General features: G+C 39.1%; 1 protein-coding gene across 3 annotated transcripts in view; it reads left to right on the top strand.

Moving 5' to 3' along the window:
- Positions 1-19,131, top strand: part of LOC132820237 (ecto-NOX disulfide-thiol exchanger 2-like) — a 198,814-nt gene that overhangs the window by 53,773 nt on the left and 125,910 nt on the right. For 2 of the 3 annotated variants that reach the window (XM_060832239.1, XM_060832237.1), the window contains exon 2: positions 16,315-16,403. The exons of the other annotated variant lie outside the window; for it this stretch is intronic. In XM_060832239.1, the coding sequence (XP_060688222.1) occupies positions 16,364-16,403 (40 nt within the window). In that variant the 5' untranslated portion in view covers positions 16,315-16,363. The remainder of the gene's footprint in view (positions 1-16,314; positions 16,404-19,131) is intronic. 3 annotated transcript variants of the gene reach the window in all.

The raw sequence follows: 19,131 nt of genomic DNA, 5'->3' as shown, positions 1-19,131 counted from the left end.
AAATAAAGTAGTTTCATTAATTCAGATAGCCTTTTTTCCCAAAAACGTTTAATTGGCCTGATGGCATTTGCTTACTTAGAATAATATTGCATTGGCAGACTAATAGCATGATGTGTGCTGTTTTGTAATGTCTTTTCCACTGATATATTGAATTGGGATAGGTCTATTGCACTTCACTGAAGAATAGAACTAATTATTTGAAACATCATTACAAAATTAATGGAACTGTACAATTCCAGGACTCTTTGTTTTTGGAAAATATTTTCTTAAAAAAGCTCAATGATCAATTATTTGATGAATTCTCTTTTTCAAATCAGATCTCATTACCTTGTATATTCGTGCAGCTGATGAAACACATGCTAATTGCAGATTTGCTGTTTTAGTTTGGTATTAATAATTTCTTCATTCCTTTGTTTATATTAACTGCATGAGAGATGATACATTAGGATCATAACCATTGACCAATATTACGACGTACTTGGATTTTATTTGCCTTTGTTTAGTTTTAAATTGCACAATATACAATTTGTCCACAATATGTCACATTGTGTTTGGTTCCATTGTTTCACTAAGCTTTGGTAAATAGAGAACAGGGATGACACAAAGATTTATAATCATTCTATTTCATTAAGTGAATAAGTAATGAAGCTACGTTCAGGAATTCCTGATAGAACTATAAGCACAAGCTTCATATTGATTATTTTTGTTTTACCACTTGAAGCAAAAATCTTGCAAAAGCTTTTGCTTGTCATTAAGTAAGTAATGATTAATGAAGCTTAATTTATTTATTTAATATTTCCATGCTGTGTGAATTCTGAAAATTAACAAGTTCAAGTATTTAAAGTTTTATTTTTAAGTTCTTCAATCTGTAACTCAAGTTTTTAAAAGTTTTTTTTGTTTTTAAGCAGTGCATTTAACAGCACCAATGAGTGTTGGCCTGGTTCTTTAAACCAGAATATTTAATACAAGAAGAAGCTTAAAGGACTGCCTATGGTTTACTAATTGGAGAAACTGCTAAGCTAAAGAGGTTTTCTCTCCTTGGACAAGGTTTTTGGTTCACGCCTGATTGATAAAGGTTTAAAGCATGTTTCTCTTAACACAGAAATTATAACGGTTTTGTCTTTCAAATGCGGTGACATGTAATTTTTGATTTCCAATTTTCTAATTTTAATTGTACCACTTCTTAAAGCTTTGTCCAGTGCACATGTTCTTGTTCAGGAAAATTGGAGTAAGGTCTTTGTCATGATTTTACCCTGCCTTGGTCCAAGAAAGTTGAAGCCAATTATTTTTGCCCTAACTAATCCATCACAGAATAGGAAACCAAACTCAGAAACTATTAACAGTGACTTGATAAAGTACTACATATTGTGATGCCTTATCCAAATAGGAGGTTTTAATATGTCTCATTGCATGGACTATGTTTGCCACCATTTTATTAAAGAAAGCAGTTGTGCATCTGGTAGGTTCACGTTTTCCTTAATTTTTTTGTGCAGAATGTCTTGAAACTTAGGAGCCTTAAGTTTTCTGAAAAGCATATTGCCCTGGCTTTGGTCAAAAATTAGCCTTTTTTTCTGTTGTGCAAATGGACAAAAGATTCCTTAGAATCAGTAATGGCCAAAAGTTTGTGGTCACTGCTGAAGGAAACTTGCATCCCATTTGCCTTGCTGAAAGATATCCTTAAGGTTTTGCGAATCCACTTTTCCAGCTGACTGCCATGGCACCACTCGTAGCCAAGCTATTCACAGATTTCAGCAAACAATAATAATCACGCTTTAGTTAAACCTTAAGTTATAATACTGCCACTGTGCAAAGCTGGAGCAGCATGGTGGCTCAGTGGTTAGCACTGCTGCCTCAGTACCAGCCTTAGTCTGTGTGGAGTTTGCACGTTCTCACTGTGTCTGCGTGGGTTTCCTCCCACACTCTAAAGATGTTCAGGTTAGGTGATTTGGCCAATTGTCTGCACATCCCTGAAAACTATGTTGATTAGCCATGGAAATGTGGGGTTACAGGGATAGTGTAAGTGGGTGTGTCTTGGTGGGATACTCTTTAGAGGGTCAGTTTGGATTGGTTGGGCCAAATAACATATTTCCACACTATGGGGATTCTATGATTTTATGTCAGTTCTGTGTACCAGTTGAAAAAGAACACCAGCAATATGGTAAGAAGATCACTGATCTTTTGTGCTCTGCAAGGGTAAGAGCTGCAATTTCATCTTTGCCACCTCACATTCTCAGTGCCATCATTTACCCTAATCCTATCATGCACATGTTTATACAACACCCCAACTGCCGATCTGTAATCCTTGAACTATTTGCACTTGACCTGCTGGACTAACCATGGCCCAACCTTGGGACTGTAAAGACTGTAAGGATCAAATGCCGGATTGACCTTGGCCATCTCCTTGTAGTATAATTGGATTAGCCCCTTAACTGACTACCATCCCCCATCAATGATAACGAATGACTGCCCCCTGCTTTGTGTTTTCCATATGGCCATTTGCTTGAAGTATGTGCAATACATTTGCCACATAAACAGCTGACTCATGCTCTGGATTAGTGGTGCTAGAAGAGCACAGCAGTTCAGGCAGCATCCAAAGTGCAGCAAAATCAACGTTTTGGGCAAAAGCCCTTCATCAGGAATAAAGGCAGTGAGCCTGAAGCATGGAGAGATAAGTGAGAGGAGGGTGGGGGGTGGGGAGAAAGTAGCATAGAGTATAATGGGTGAGTGGGGGAGGGGATGAAGGTGATAGGTCAGGGAGGAGAGGGTGGAGTGGGTAGGTGGAAGAGGAGCTAGGCAGGTCGGACAAGTCTGGACAAGTCATGGGGGCATGCTGAGCTGGAAATGCCAGTCTGACATTGACAGTAACATGTGCACTCCTTATAGAATTTTTGTTCCGTGCTCCCGATCATCACATGTCTAAGAAGCAAGTCAAGCCACAAAGGCTGGCACCCTGTAGCTGTGCACCAAAGATTCTGTGTGGTAAGAAAGCAATGCGAGCCACACAGAAGCTAGCGACCCAGAAGTCAGTGCCAAACATAAGAACAGAAGCAGGTCACTCAGCGAGTCGAGCCTGCCCACCAATAAACACAATCAAACTCTTGAATACCTTTTTACTCATCCCATCCCTATAACCTTATGTTACTCTCATGTCAAACTTTTATTAATCACTAAACATACTGAAAGATTGTGCTTCCACTAAACTCTGTGGCAGAGAATTTCTAAGGTTCACAATAGCCTGCGTTAAAAAAAATTCTCCCCTTCTCAGATATAAATGGCTTCCTCATTTTTTTAAAAAATAGTCTCCCATGGCTCAAGACTACCCAGTGTGGGGAACCAACTCACCTGCATCTAATTCTGTGTATCACTTTAAGTTCCTTGTAGGTTCCAATTAGATCGGCTCCTATTTTTCAAAACTCTAGAGGATGCAATCCTAATCTCTCCAAATGATTGTCTTAGGAACATACCTAGTGAGCATTTGTTGGATTCCCTTTTCGGCGATAATGTCTTTCCTGAGTAAGGAGACTAAAACTGCACGTAAAACTCAAGGTGCATTCTAGCAAAGCTAGACAATTGAAGCAAGTCTCTACTTCTTCTGTATTTAAATCCTCTTGCAAGAAAGGTTACCATTCCACTAACCATCCTAACATCTTGCCTCAGCCACATGTTAATCTTCATTGAAGTATTGACGAGGGCACTTAGGTCCTTTTATATATCTGCATTTTCCAGTCACTTACCTTTTAAGAAATACTCTGCACATCTGTTTTTCACTGAAATTAGTGAGCTTTTGCTAAGAAAGCTATGTGTAGTTTAGAGAGGTTGACAGCCTCTGAGTGAGTGATAAGCAAGCAAGCTAAGAGCCATTGATACATCCCATGTAGATGCTTGGGATGCATGTCATTGAACACAGAGCAACCTGGCAGAAGTGTGGAAATTCTAGGCACTTCTCAGCTTCAAAGGCTGAAGTAGTATGAAGATTTGTCTGAGTACAGGTCTGCTGATGTCGTGATACTGGCAAACAATCAATGTTGATTTGCATGGATTGTGGAGGCCAGTGGCCCCTGAGCATGCAGGCACATTGTTGTGAAGAAGCAATTACATGATGGCTGGAATGAGTGTTTGGCAAGCTGCAATGCTTGATACCCGCTCTAATGTATATATTGAAAATTTGTGTTGTCTAATTTCTTTGGGACGAAAGGAGAATTAGGAATGGCATATAAACAAGGCAAATTGGGCTTTAAATGAGATGCAAATGCATGGAAATAAGGCAGTTAATGCTCAATGGTAGATTCTGAAGTTGCCATTTCACACTCGAGGGAGAAAATCTGAAAATAATTTCTCAACAGGAATTCTCACTATTTTAATTCTCACTGTGTTTTCCCACCTTTTATGTTATTGCTTATACAATATCAGGAAGGGGAAATTCATCGCTGCATGTGTAAATACCAGAAATCACTGCTCCATTATACAAGTAGATGTTACTGGCTTACTGTTAATTATCTACCCAAAATCTTTGTCAGCCTGTACAGCTTTCATGACAGTAGCTTACTTGACGCATGGTTGCTGTGGACTTTAAGATTAATTTAAGGCTATTTGGATGTGGTAAAGTTGTCCTTAATGTCAGCGTAAAGGTAGTTTGTAACCATGATGGAAAAATAACAACTCCACTTCTTTCAATGATGTGGAGGTGCCAGTGTTGGACTGGATGGGTATTAAAAAATCACACAACACCAGGTTGTAGTCCAAGATCCTGTGTCTTATGATCCTGCCCCCCTAGTTACCTGCTGAAGGAGCAGCACTCTGAAAGCTAGTACTTCTAAATAATTCTTTAAACGTCATCGTAACATCCAGAATTGCTGTATAACCAACTTTTCCAGTTTTGTCACCTATTGGTAGGCATAAGTAGCAGCTAACTTGTACGTGTATAATAACTTTAGTGACCAGTTAATTTTTTAGTTGAGAATGAATATTAAGAAGGCAGGTTATCCGATGAACTCAATTTTCTTCAAATGGTATGATGTGATCTATTTGGTTCACCTGTATGGATACCAATAGATCATGAAGTATTTTCTCAGTGCCATGCCGAGCTTTTCTTGCATGGGCTTAAGGATAATCATCCTCTGTCTCTTTCTACATTCTGTCTATACAGAATAATTCTCAGAATAGATTTATAAAATCGTTCTCAGGATGTCTGCAGTCCCCAAAAAATTGCATTGATATTGATTCCTAGTTTCTCTGAAAAGATGATCGATCATTTCTTGAACTATATTCTTATAAATAGAGGGGATTTGCGAAACCACTTAAAAGTCCCTCATTAGATAACTTCCCTGTGGAACTGGAGTACAGGTATTCTGTTATTCATGTTGAATCAAAATGGGGGGTTTCATTCCTTGAAAGATATTTGTGAGTGAGTTGGACTTTTAGATAAGACTTAGTTTTAAGTGCTTTTAACAAATTCCCAAGGACTGCATAGTCAATGAAATGCTTTTGAAGTGTAGCTACCGTTATAATGTACTTAGTGGCATAATGATAATGTCACTGGTCCAGTAATCCATGGGTTCATGCTCATGATCTGGGGACATGGGAGCCCTTTCCTGAAGAAGGGCTCATGCCCGAAACATCGACTCTCCTGCTCCTTGGATGCTGCCTGACCTGCGCTTTTCCAGCAACACATTTTCAGCTCTGATCTCCAGCATCTGCAGTCCTCACTTTCTCCCACATGGGTATGAATGAAAACATCTGGAATTAAAAGGCTAGTTTTAAATGAGAATGAAATCAAGTAGGCGAATGTTAAAAGATTAAATTGGACTATCTCTCTGGACATTTAATGTAATATTAAAGGGTTAAACTGCAGTGACTGAACATTGTGGAAGTGGGTGGGGACAACATTCATGCAGAAATGCGAATGATTCCCACTCCATTTAGATAGTCATATGCCACTACTCCCCTACTATTATCAAGTTAAACTATCATTCAGTCCCTTCAATTCAGAAATGCTTTCATAACCATCCCCTAAAACTAGGACATGTCACACCTATATTGTCTTGAGGAATCACTGAGTCAGGAAATTGTCTGCATAACTATTCCCCAGGACTGGGCATTTAACATTTGCATTATCTCCAAGGATGATCTCATCCTACCATTGTACCTGGAATAATATGTGGTTATGGGGGTGGGGGGGGGAAGCAACCAGAGTATCTGTGAGCATTATCAACTGACCTGTATAAAGGGGATGTGTTTTCTTTGTTCAGGGCCTCGTTGACTTGACTTCGCATGCCTGTGAAGAGGGTCAAAGGGGTCACCTAGCTTGTACAGCCTTTAATAAACTTTAAATGTTTGCTGAAGTTGGTGTGTGCAGATTGCCATCTCATGTGTGAAACCTCAGGAAAAGAACTTAACACGACCACCCAGAACTGACCTAGGCATCAACGTCATTCACAAATCCATCCTGTCAACCTTGTAAAGCCCTCCTTATTGATATGTAAGGGCTTGTGCCAAAGTGTCCCAATAGTCGAGCAACAGCATGACTTATTTATGCCTTTAAATTTAAGAAACAATGGCTCAGTGGTTCGCACTGCTGCCTCACTGGCGACTGTCTGTGTGGAGTTTGCATGTTCTCCCCGGGTCTGCGTGGGTTTCCTCCAGGTGCTCCAGTTTCCTCCCACAATCCAAAGATGTACAGTCAGGTGAATTGGCTGTGCTAAATTGCCCGTAGGTGCATTAGTCAGAGGGAGATGGGTTGGGGTGGGCTACTCTTCAGAGGGTTGGTGTGGACTGGTTGGGCTGAAGGGCCTGTTTCCACACTGTAGGAAATCTAAAATGTAAAAAAAAACACACTATTAAAACCCTGGGTATGACGTGCCCCATTACTTGTAGGGAGAAAGTTGCCTTGGGACTCCTTGGTATTGAACTTGGACTTCATGTAGTTTCATGGCATCAGGATAAGCATAGGCAAAGAAGTTTCCTGCTGATTACTACCTACTGGGAGAAAGTGAGGATTGCAGCTGCTGTAGATCAGAGTCAAAAAGTGTGGCTATGGAAAAGCCCAGCCAGTCAGGCAGCATCCAAGGAGCAGGAAAGTTTGTCATTTTGACTATAAGCTCTTCTCAGGAATGTGGGGACTGGGCAGGCACCAAGTGGGATGAGAGATAAATGGGAGGAAATTGGGCTAGGGGGAAGATAGCTGGGAATGCGATAGGTAGATGAAGGGTGGGGGGGGGTGGTGATGGTGATCGATTAGAGTGGATAGGTGGGATGGAAGGTGGACAGGTAGAACAGTTTCATGAGGGCGGTGCTGAGTTGGAGGGTTGGATTACCATCTCCTGTCAACCCACATCCCCAGCAAAATAAACTGTTAACTTCTTCACTTTGAACAACTCTTCAAAGAAACATTGAGGGTGGCATGAGCACAGGATGTACTTTGGTTGGAGGAACCTTTTCTCTGAGGATGGAGTGTCCTTGGAATTCCCTGAAAAGGTAAGATATGCAGAATTTTAAATTTTTTTGAAGGCAGACTGAGAGAGATTCTTTACTGTTGAAGTTGTATGCGTGTCCTGTGCCATTAAGAGAGAGAGAGGGAGAGGAAGCTAGCAAGGACTCATTGAAATCACAAAGTGATCGCAACAATTTAAAAATGTAACACATTGATGAAACAAATAGTCATAGAGATGTATAGCACGGAAGCAGACCCATCGTCCAACTTGTCCATGCCGACCAGGTATTCCAATCTGATCTCATCCCACTTGCCACCATCTGGCCCATATCCCTCCAAACCCTCCCGATTCATATACCCATTTGGATGCCTTTTAAATGTTGCAATTGTACTAGCCTCCACCACTTCCCCTGGCAGCTCATTCTGTACACTTACCACCCTCTGCGTGAAAAAGTTGCCCCGTAGGCCTCTTTTATATCTTTCCCCTCTCACCCTAAACCTATGCCCTCTATTACACGAGGGAAAAGATTTTGTCTATTTATCCTATCCATGCCCATTATGATTTTATAAACCTCTAAAAGTCACCCCTCAGCCTCCAATGCTTCAGGGAAAACAGCCTTAGCCTATTCAACCTTTCCCTATAGTTCAAATCCTCCAACCCTGACAACATCCTTGTAAATCTTTTCTGAACCCTTTCAGGTTTCACAACATCCTTCTGATACGAAGGAGACCAGAATTGCACGCAGTATTCCAAAAGTGGCCTAACCAATGTCCTGTATAGCTGCAACATGACCTCCCAATTCCTTGACACAATACTCTGACCAATAAAGGAACGCATACCAAATACCGCCTTCGCTATCCTATCTACCTGCGACTCTACTTTCAAGCAACTATGAACCTGCATTCCAAGGTCTCTTTGCTCAGCAACACTCTCTAGGACCTTACCATTAATTGTAGAAGTCTCACTAAGATTTGCTTTCCCAAAATGCAGCACACCTCACATTTATCTAAATTAAAGTACATCTGTCACTCCTCAACCTATTGGCCGATCTGATCAAGATCCTGTTGTAATCTGACGTAACCTTCTTCGCTTCCACTACACCTCCAGTTTTGGTGTCATCTGCAAACTTACCAACTATACCTTCTGTGCTCACATCCAGATCATTTATATAAGTGACAAATTAGTGGACCCAGCACTGATCCTTGTGAAATTCCACTGGTCACAGGCCTCCAGTTTGAAAAACAACACTCCTCCACCACCTTCTGTCTTCTACCTTTGAGCCAGTTCTGTATCCGAATGACTAATTCTCCCTGTATTGCATGAGATCTAACCTTGCTAACCAGTCTCCCATGGGGAACCTTGTTGAACACCTTACTGAAGTTCATATAGATCACAACTACCGCTCTGCCCTCATCAATCCTGTTTGTTACTTCTAAAAACTCAATCAAGTTCACAAGAGATGATTTCCCACACACACAGCCGTGTTGACTATCCCTAATCAGTCCTTGCCTATCCAAATACATGTACATCCTATCCTTCAGGATTCCCTCCAACAACTTGCCCACCGCCGAGGTCAGGCTCACCGGTCTATAGTTCCCTGGCTTGTCCTTACCATCTTTCTTGAATAGTGGTACCACATTAGCAAACGTCCAGTCTTTTGGCACCTCACCTGTGACTATCGATGATACAAATATCTCAGTAAGGGGCCCAGTAATCACTACTCGAGCTTCCCATAGAGTTCTCGGGTACATCTGATCAGGTCCTGGGGATTTATCCACATTTATGTGTTTCAAGACATCCAGCACTTCCTCCTTGTAATATGTATATTTTTCCAGATGTCACTGTCTATTTCCCTACATTCTATATCCTCTATAACCTTGTCCACAGAAAACACTAATGCCAAATACTCGTTTAGCATCTTCCCTCATCTCAAATAGCTGGAGTTGTGTTGCCATGGAACAAAAACAAATTCAAACTTGGCCAATCAATTTAAATTATGCCCCAGATACCAAAATCCAATCAATTTTGAATTTAATGTTTTGATGACATCAAACCAATGAAATGATCCGATGTTTTGGGGTATAAAACTGGACATTTTGAACAGTTAAGGGGAGGACTGCCAAGAGCACAATGTATAGACTGCTAGCCGAATGGCTCTCTGAATATACTTGTCCATAAGACATTTATGCAGCAGAACACTGAAGCTGACCAAGAGAAAAATCAACAAAGGAGTTTCAACAAAGCTGACTAGTTTTGAAACATGATTTTGTTTTGTAAATCTTAATTGGGGATTTATTTTATCAGACCAGTATTGTAGAGTGGGATGTTAAAGGTACATTTAAGAGAGAGGAGTTGTAAATAGTTATTTAGTGTTCTCTTTTGGACTCAAAGAATAAAGTTGTTAAGTTTTACTTTAAACCGTGACTTCTGGGATAGATCTTTGCCTGTCAAAATTTAACAGATTTAAAATTTAACAAGGTGAACTTCTATGTGTGTCAGGTTTAAATTAACAGAGGGGTTTACCCTATGTCATGACATTGCCAAAGCGATGAAAGATTGTTGGAGGCAGTTGCCTGTCTCTGAGAGACGACAATACATTCATAGATATACATAGACTTAACAGCAATCTAGGTTTGTTCAGTATATTGTAGCAGTTGCATGACACTATGATCTTGTGCTATTCATTCTGTGGATTATAATCCTGCCCCACAAACGAGTAGCGTTCTAAAAGCTAGTACTTCCAAATAAACCTGGTGGACTATAACCTGGTATTGTGCTTTTTAACTTTGTCCACCCCAGTCCAACACTGGGTCCTCCTCCTCCTCATACATAGACGGACGTACAGTAGAGACACTCTGAGCCCTGTAAAACCACAATTCATTCATAAAGTATTTAAACAGCTAACGCACACTTTTAATGATGAGATATCTGAACCACTGTCTTTCACTACCCTGAATTTTCTAAATAAGACCAAACATTGTTATCCGGGAGAATTCGCAGCTGGCCAGGTTGAAGTTTTGTTCCAGATCTTCACCACACCTGATGTAGTGTACTACTTGCGTACTGGTAATCTTCAAAGTGTTACTGAGCAAAGGGATTTCTTCGGGTTCTTTATATGTAAGAGTCTGTGCTAAGTGTGTGCCTAATTTGGAATTAAATGTGCACGTAACCAATCCTGAACATTTTATCCAAATGCATGCCTTTTTTTTGGACTTATCCATGCATGTGAACAATCCTGAATGTTTGTTTTTGTCCAAATGTACTTCTTAACTGGAACAGACAGCAGTTCCTGATTTCCCGTAGTTTTAACTCCTAAGTAACCTGACTGACTCAGTGTAATTCCATTCACATAACAGCATTATGTTACATCTCTTATCAGTTCCTGTTACCTTCAGCCTTATCCGACAAGGTATGCAGTGTAGAGTTTAGATTAAAATTAGAAGCCATGATATTATTGAATGGTGGAACAGGCTAAAAGGAGTAATTGGCATACTTTTGTTCCTTGTTTGTATGTCTTCATTGTTCTCCAGCAAGAGAGATTAGTGGCTTGGTAGTACTGCACCAATGATTGTTGTCCAAGACCTGAAGGGCCTCTGCTGGATTGGGTCTGTGGCAGGTGGTGAGGGAGCCAACAGGAGAGAAAAATCTACTTGACCCTTACCCATATCAATCCACCTGTCGCAGATACACCTGTCATTGATAGTAGCAGAAGGAGTGACCACTGCAGTCCTTGTGGAGACAAAGTCAGTTCCATCTTCACCTTGAGGATACTACCAATCAAGTTATGTAGCGCTATTACTTTATTACATAGGACAGACTTGGAACAAATTTAGCAACTCAAACCTAGACATCCCATGAAGCACTGTGGACCATGAACTACAGCAGAATTGTATTCAGTCACAATTTGTAGGTTTGTTTACCTGCATATTCCACATTGCACTATTGCCAGATAACTCTGGTTCACTAAAGGGCATGAGTGCATGTCAGGAACAGCACTTAGAAATTTGATGTCAACCTGATGCATCTACAAAGGTATTTGCATGCTGTTTCGTGTGCAACAGACAGGACTAAATGCTCCCTCAACCAATGAACTCTACAATCGTTGATCATTCAGTCATAAATAGTTGTAGACAATAAACTAAAGGCAAGACAGCTCCACAAATATTCCCATCCTACATAATGGAGAAGTCCAGCACTTCAGTGCAAAAGTCAAGGCTGAACCATTTGGATCCCTCCTCCAGAAGTGCAGAGTGAATAACGTATCTTGGCTTCTGCAAGAGGACCGCAGCATCACAAATTCCAGTCCCCTGAATTTGATTTATTTCATGCAACATTAAGAAATGGCTGAAAGAATGAATAATTCTGGTTGCCTCATTACATGAAGAATATGGTGGCTCTGGAGAAGATGCATAAGAGGTTTACCAAGATGCTGTCTGGATTAGGGGTCTGAGCTGCAAGGAGAGGCGAGGAAAACTCAGGTTGTTTCCTCCTGAGTGGCAGAGGCTGAGGGGAAGACCTTCATAGAATTTTATAAAATTGAGGTGCATATATAGGGATTACAGTCAAAATCTTTTTCAGAATTGATATGTCTAATACTAGGAGGTATGCATTTAAGGCGAAATGGGGCAAATTCAAAGGAGAATGAGGGGCAGGTTTTTTACAGAGTGGTAGGAGTGTGGGATACACTGCCAGCAGTGGTGGTGGAAGCAGATACAATAAGTGCATTTAAAGGACTTTTAGATATGCACAAGAATATGCAGGGTTAAAGAGATGTGGAGTGAAGTGAACAGAAGAGATTAGGTCCATTTGGTTTCATGTTTGGCACAAATTCCTGTGCTGTTCTACGTGGTGACTAAGAGTTCTGGCAATATTCCAACAATATTACTGACTAGTTGTGCTGTAGAACTAACCGTGATTCTGAGTCACACGGTTGTACAGCATGAAAACAGACCCTTTGGTCCAACTCATCCAAATATCTTAAATTAACCTGGTCCCATTTGCCAGCGATTGGCCCATATCCTTCTAAACTTTTCCTATTCACGTAGCCATCCAGATTTAAATTTGAATTGTACCAGCCTCCACCACCACATCTGGCTGCTCATTCCATATACCCACCACTCTCTGAATGAAAACATTGCCCTTTAGGTCCCCTTTAATTCTTTCGCCTCTCAGTTTGAACCTATTCGCTCTATCTTTGGACTCCACTGTCCTGGAAAAGGACATTGGCTATTCACCCTATCCATGTAATATTATCAAGCACGCTTGCTCTGTAATAACCTGCTCACTGGCACTCAACCCCTAACCTTATTATTTTGATCAATACGTGGTCAAAAGAGCTAAATTCGAGAGATAAAGTTAGTGTAATTGCCCTTGACATCAAGGCAGCATTTGACTGAGTATACCTTCAATTCCTATCAAAATTGACATTATTGGAAATTGAGGAAAGTTCTCTGAGGTATGGAGTCATATCTAGCATAAAGAAAGATGATTGTTAGTTGTCGGAGCTTGTGGTTCCAGCACATGGCTTAAGGAATTTGTAAAGGTAGTATCCTAGGCCAAATTGTATTCAGCTACTTGATCAACTTCATTCTTTGATCATAAGGTCATAGCTGAGGATGTTTGTTGTTGTTAGTACCACTTTGAACACCATTCGTAACTCCTCAAATATTAAAGTAGGATATGTTCATGGCAATCTGGAAGACATCCAGGTGTAGGCTGATAAGGGTGACAAATAACATTGATGCCACAGAAATGTCAGGTAATGATATCTCCAAAACATAAAATTCTAACCATTATCCGTTGATTTTAGGTGTTCCCATAAATGATTTCTCCACTATAAATATCCTTTGATTTCCATTGAACAGAAACTAAAGTAAACCAGCCAAATAAATACCGTAGCACCGAGTGCAGGTCAAAACTGGAAATTCTGTGGCGGGTAGCTCACATTTTAACTCCTCAATAGCTGTCCACCATCCACCAGACATATGTCAGTGCTGCTCCAACATATTTTATGAGGTTCAATGTCATTCTGAACAAAGCAGCCCTCTTGGCATTTTAATCCACCTTTTGCATTCACTTCCTTCACCAGCACACAACGTCAACAGTTCTTACCATCTAGAAGATGTACTGTCGTAATGCAATCAGACTTCTGATCGCTAGCTCAGAATAGACAAGAGCAACTAATGCATGGTAACCCTAACCCAATAGCAAAATCCCTCGAAGTCTCCCACCATTCTGTCTTGGAATTGTTATCACTGTATTATCATTCCTTCACTGTCACTGGAACTTTCTCTTTAACTGCACATGTGGGCATCCCTACATCCAAAAGATTTTGAGAGCAGTTCATGACCACCTGTTCAATGACAGTTAGGGATATGCAATAAATGAAGGCCTTGCCAACAAAGCACAATCGTAGAAATGAGAAAAATGTAGTAGGCATTGAATACCAAGCAAGGTACTACAGACAATGGGGTAATCTGTTTTAGTAATGTTGGTTGTCAGATTGTTTCCTAGTGTACCTGCTCATGTATGATGAAATCCCAATGGAAGATGATCCTCCATTTAGTGTCTCATTTGAAAGCTGGGTCTTTCAACAGTGCACTGCTGTTGAGATATAAACCTGGATATATGCTGAAGTGTTTTTAGAGTGCTATTTAAACGCATAAGTTTCCTTCTCACAGGAGTGTACACTTCTAATTGAGACACTGTAGTCTGGCGCCAAAAATGAGCAAACATTTTTCTAGAAAGCCTTTAATAAATCAAATAACATAAACAAAATAAAGTCATAAAAGGTTCATTATGTAACTGCATATCTACGTCACACAACTCTTTTGATTTAATAATCATAATATTTTTGATCATAACAGAACTGTTTTCAATTAGTTAAACCATGGTTTATGTTAACATTTTCACATTTTAAAACCAATCATTTTTCAAAAATACAGTGTTATGATCTGTAAAAGAGGCATGAATTGGCTCCACTTTTCACCCCCTCAGTTCTCGACATCAAATATTTTCAGTTCTTTTTGGCATGCAAGAATATCAGACTTCAACTAATACTTAGTTTACTCATTCCTGACACCCCAGACACCTATAAAGTGGAGAGAATATCTGGTGTAAAAGGAAAATCAGTAACATGCTGTGTACAAAGTTCTTTGAGTCTGTGAGGTGTAAGATTTAACCTGAGACCACAGCTGTTTAAATTATGTCCTGAATCCTTAGCAGTGACAAAATTTGAAGATATCTTTTGAATTTTCAATAAATGCATGTTTCTCTGATTTGTTGTACACCAGTGACCGAGTAAATGGGAAGAGAGAGGGAGCATGCTTTCTAATTCGTTAGTATAATTAATCTATCATTCTTTTCTCTTGAGTATTTGCTCAAAGTATAGTTCATTTGTATATTTCCATGTCTGGCTTCTTTGTTTTTCTAAGATAAATTATCTGGAGCCAGATGTTTCATTCCAGTATATGAAAATTTAGAAAGATTAAATCAAGCAGGTGATACAGGTCTGCTTGAGTGATTTCTGTCACTTTGACATGTTAATTTCAGTTCAAACTGAGACTTGTTTATTGATGGTTTCATTTAACCTTTGCTCAAACTGATCAGTTGAGCACTATACCCATCCTAAGTCAGTGTTTTCCTTTATCAAAGCAATTTTAGTCTGAGAATTCCCACGTATTAAAAATCAAAGCCAGAAGTCACACAACACCACGTTTATTTGAAATCACAAGCTTTCAGAGTGCTGATTCTTCGTCAGGTGACTTCACTGGATGAAAGAGCAGCGCTTTGAAAGCTTGTGATGGCAAACAAATCTGTTGGACTATAACCTGGTGTTGTCTGACTTTTTGACTTTGTCCACCCCAGTCCAATACTGGCACTGCCGTATATTAAAAATCAAATGATGGAAGTCAAAAAGCTATACCCTTTTAAACCATAAAACAACATATAATTCCCAAAATTAGTTTATGTATTTATAATTTGGACAATTAGAGATGTATTGAAAAGTGCTGATCATTCTGCTTTTACAATTGCACTGTGCTGCCCTAATCAGCAATATAAACAGCTGATCAATAAATTATAGAAGCCTGTATTACTGAATATTTCTAGTTTATCAGATTTTACCAATACTGAAGGTAATGATCAGCTTTTCTCTTTTTAACCACATCAGCTGATTTTGGACATCTATGTTTCAAAAACTGGACTTCAGTGGAGCAGCTCAGTGTTCACCATTACTTCAAACAGTACTGCTTGTGAGGTTAGGGACTGTTTGATGTAATCCAAGTTAAAGTGTGACCTTAATAGAGATAATCTTATGGATTATATGAATCATTTTGATTTTAAAAAATCATTAACTATGGTCTATGCAATAATCAATTCACTGTGAAACTAATGGCAAGGGCATTTTTGCTTGATTTTATTTATGCGTGAAGGTGATGTCAGCTGAGTGTGAATATGTAGATATGTATGGGAATAATAAGTTGCTGTCCAAGGTATAGCCTCTGCTGTTAACATCATGAAACTAGCATCCTATTGTCTCACTCAAGTGTATCAGTGCTGTAAAATGATGTGTTTGTCTCGCAAAGCTAATATCACCACAGTAAAGCCAAACTATTTCAGCCTAAGTACCCTATTACGATATAATACATATTGCTTATGAGAAATTGAAAACCTAAATGATCAGGGAATTTGCACAAACTTTGGTGTCTTGAGATATTCTGCAAGAGTAAATTATCGACCAAATCTGATTTACCTGTTCATTTGCATCGCAGTTGTGTTGATGTAGAAGTGGCAAAATGTTATCCAGTAATATCTTCACTCAAATCATTTCCACATATGCTCTTTAGCAGGTAATTTCAAATTTGATTGTGTTTTTTTTAAACAGGGAACTTATTGACTGTTAAGAGAATTGTTCCAGGCAGCTTGGATACTACATGGAACAACATAATGACCGTAGATGCCGTCGAATGCCCGGTAAATATTCTTCCGAAGGAATTTCTGAGTATGTGCAAATTAGACATTGTAGAAACTTTGCAATTAGCATGGATTTCCTATCCACGGTTTTGCTCAGTGCATTATGATTCAGTGATGCTTTTTTTAAGTTAACGTTTGACATTGAAAATGGAATTGTAAACATTTAAAATGGAAGCTTACAAGTTTGAACAGCTGTTGTATGTCATAAGTAAAATGCACATTTGCTGGAAATGTCAATTAATCTAGAAAATGCTAAGGTTGAACAGCATCTCTGGAAAGAAGCAATTAATGTGTCAGGTTGCTGATCTTTGATTCAAACTGGAAAAGTTTAGGGATGTGGCAAGTTTTCAGTAAGTAACATCAGGGGGAGGTGGGAGAAGGGAACGAAGTTGAAGGACAAAAAGATGAATTTGTTAGGATGGAAGACATGAAATGACAATAAGAATTATGTTGAAAGTCAAAAGGTAATGGGCAAAAAGAAACATAAAAGAGTTATTTGAGCATAAAACGGCGGTAGCAGAATAATTACTAGCAGCTGCTTTTTGGGAAAATGGGACAAGTAGTTATGATTTGAAATTGTTGAACTCAGAACTGCCTAGTAGAAGGGTTTTCCTCTAACTTTAGTTGAGTTATTGGAATAGGAAGTTGAGTGGAGAAGAGAAAACTGGAAGCTGAAGTCAAGCTTAAAGTGAAAGGTGTGCTGAAAAGATACCACCTCACCTGTTTTTTTTTGCCTCTAATAAGTACAATGTGCTGAACTGTAATTAGTGCAAGTAAGTCTTGTTTCACCCGAAAAGTCTGTTTTTGATTCAAAGTGGACAGGACAGGTTTGCACAGGACTGTGATGCTGAATGCATTTGGAAAAATTGAAACAGTCCCATCGGACTGCTGGGAGGAAAAGACTTGTTTTACAATGGCAATCTGAAGAGATTGTTGACAGGGCGGATAATGATTTTAGTGTTACATATAAAAACATCTTGTGTTATATTTATGTCTTCTGGTTCAGCCTCTTTAAACTTAGTTCATTGCTGAATGCAAAATGAATCCCTGAATGCAAGACAATGAATATGGGCCACTTTTCATTAATCTTACTTTAACTTCCTTTCCATTCTTTCAAATTTATTATCTAATATGTTACAAGTTAAAGTTACTTAACATTAAAGTTGCCTCTGTTTTACAAAGCATTCATACCTCATAAGCTAAAAATGGCCTCACTACTTTTTAATAAAATTTGTAATTATTCAGGTCTGCCTGGAAGAGTGTGCTGATTATCCAAATGTAAAATAGCTTGTTACAAATGCATCTCATTCCATTTCTGTAAAATATTGGTTCTTCTGAGAATTAGAGCTCATATATATGTGTTTGTAGGATCAGCACAATGAATTGAGTTCAAAGACCTTTCAGTTCTATAGAATGGGGTGCTTTATGCAACTGGCATTGTCGGCATGGCTGTCAAAAGGGAATATCTTGACTAAAACTTTCAGAGGTAATAGAATATATAATTGTAATGAGGTAGATGTAATTTACCTGAAATTTCAAAAGGCCTTCAATAAGGTTGCCCCATAATAGTCAAATAAATAAAACTTAGAAGAAGATAAGAGTCTGGAAACAAGTGGGAGAATAGATTGCTAGCTGGTTCAGAAAGTTGAGTGGTAAAAGGGTAGCTATTCAGATTGAAAAATGATGGGAAGTCATGTTACACAAGTATCATTGCTGTTCACAATTGACATTTACCTTTTGGACTTTGGAATCAACACACAATTTATAATTTTCCTCTTAACACCAAATTAGAGGGTGATGGTCAATACTGATGAGCACTATAACAAGTTACGAGATATTAAGCTTCCAAAGGGGCAAATAATTGTCAAGTGAATTTCAATATAATAATTGTAAACATTTTGGTGACAAGATTAGTTATTTGGAAAGTACAAGAATGATGGGGTAAAGATGCAAAGCAATCTGAGAATAAATATGCAAATCACTAAACATTGTGTCACAGGTTACCAAAGCCATTTAAAAAGCTGCATGCTTGTTTCTAAAGGGATTAAATCTACAAAGGAACTTAGATGCAATAAGTGATTGGGCAGAATTTTGGCAGATGGAATATCATGTGGAATACTGTGAGGTTGTCTAGTTGGGAAGAATGTAAAAATAGCACAAAGCTAAATTTGGAGAGATGGCAGAATTCTGTAGTACTGGAGGATCACCATGTCCTTTGTACATCGCTTAAAAGTTAACATTCAACTACAGGAAGTGATTTATGAAGCAAATGAAACGTTAGCCTTTATTGCAAGGGCAATGGAGTCTAAAAATGGGCAAGTCTTGCTAGAACTATACTGGACATGTGTAAGATCATACCCAGAGAATTGTGTGTAGTTTTGGCCATATTTAAAGGAGAGATGTACTTTCCTTTGGGGCAGTTCTGAAAAGGCTCACCAGATTGATCAATGAGATAAAAGTATTGTCATTTAGGAAAGTTTTTGTCCGTACTTGATAAAATCCCTTTTGTTATTTGTATTCATAAGATCAACTTTCATTCTTCTAAATTCCAACAGGGTAAGATGCTAAGAGGATATTTTTCCTCATGGGTTTATCTAGAACTGGGATAATGGTTTCGAAATAAGATGTCTTCCACAAGGCTGAAGGTGAGAATGTGTATGAGCAGGTAGGGAGAGAGTTAAGTTTACAGTTGCAGGACAAAGGCTCAGCTAACATGACTCGGCCAGAT

This window comes from Hemiscyllium ocellatum, chromosome 11, assembly GCF_020745735.1.
Source record: "Hemiscyllium ocellatum isolate sHemOce1 chromosome 11, sHemOce1.pat.X.cur, whole genome shotgun sequence".
In the NCBI taxonomy this organism is placed as follows: Eukaryota; Metazoa; Chordata; class Chondrichthyes; order Orectolobiformes; family Hemiscylliidae; genus Hemiscyllium; species Hemiscyllium ocellatum.
The sequence above is the reverse complement of the archived record's forward strand: the minus strand, read 5'-3'. Positions and strand labels throughout refer to the sequence as shown.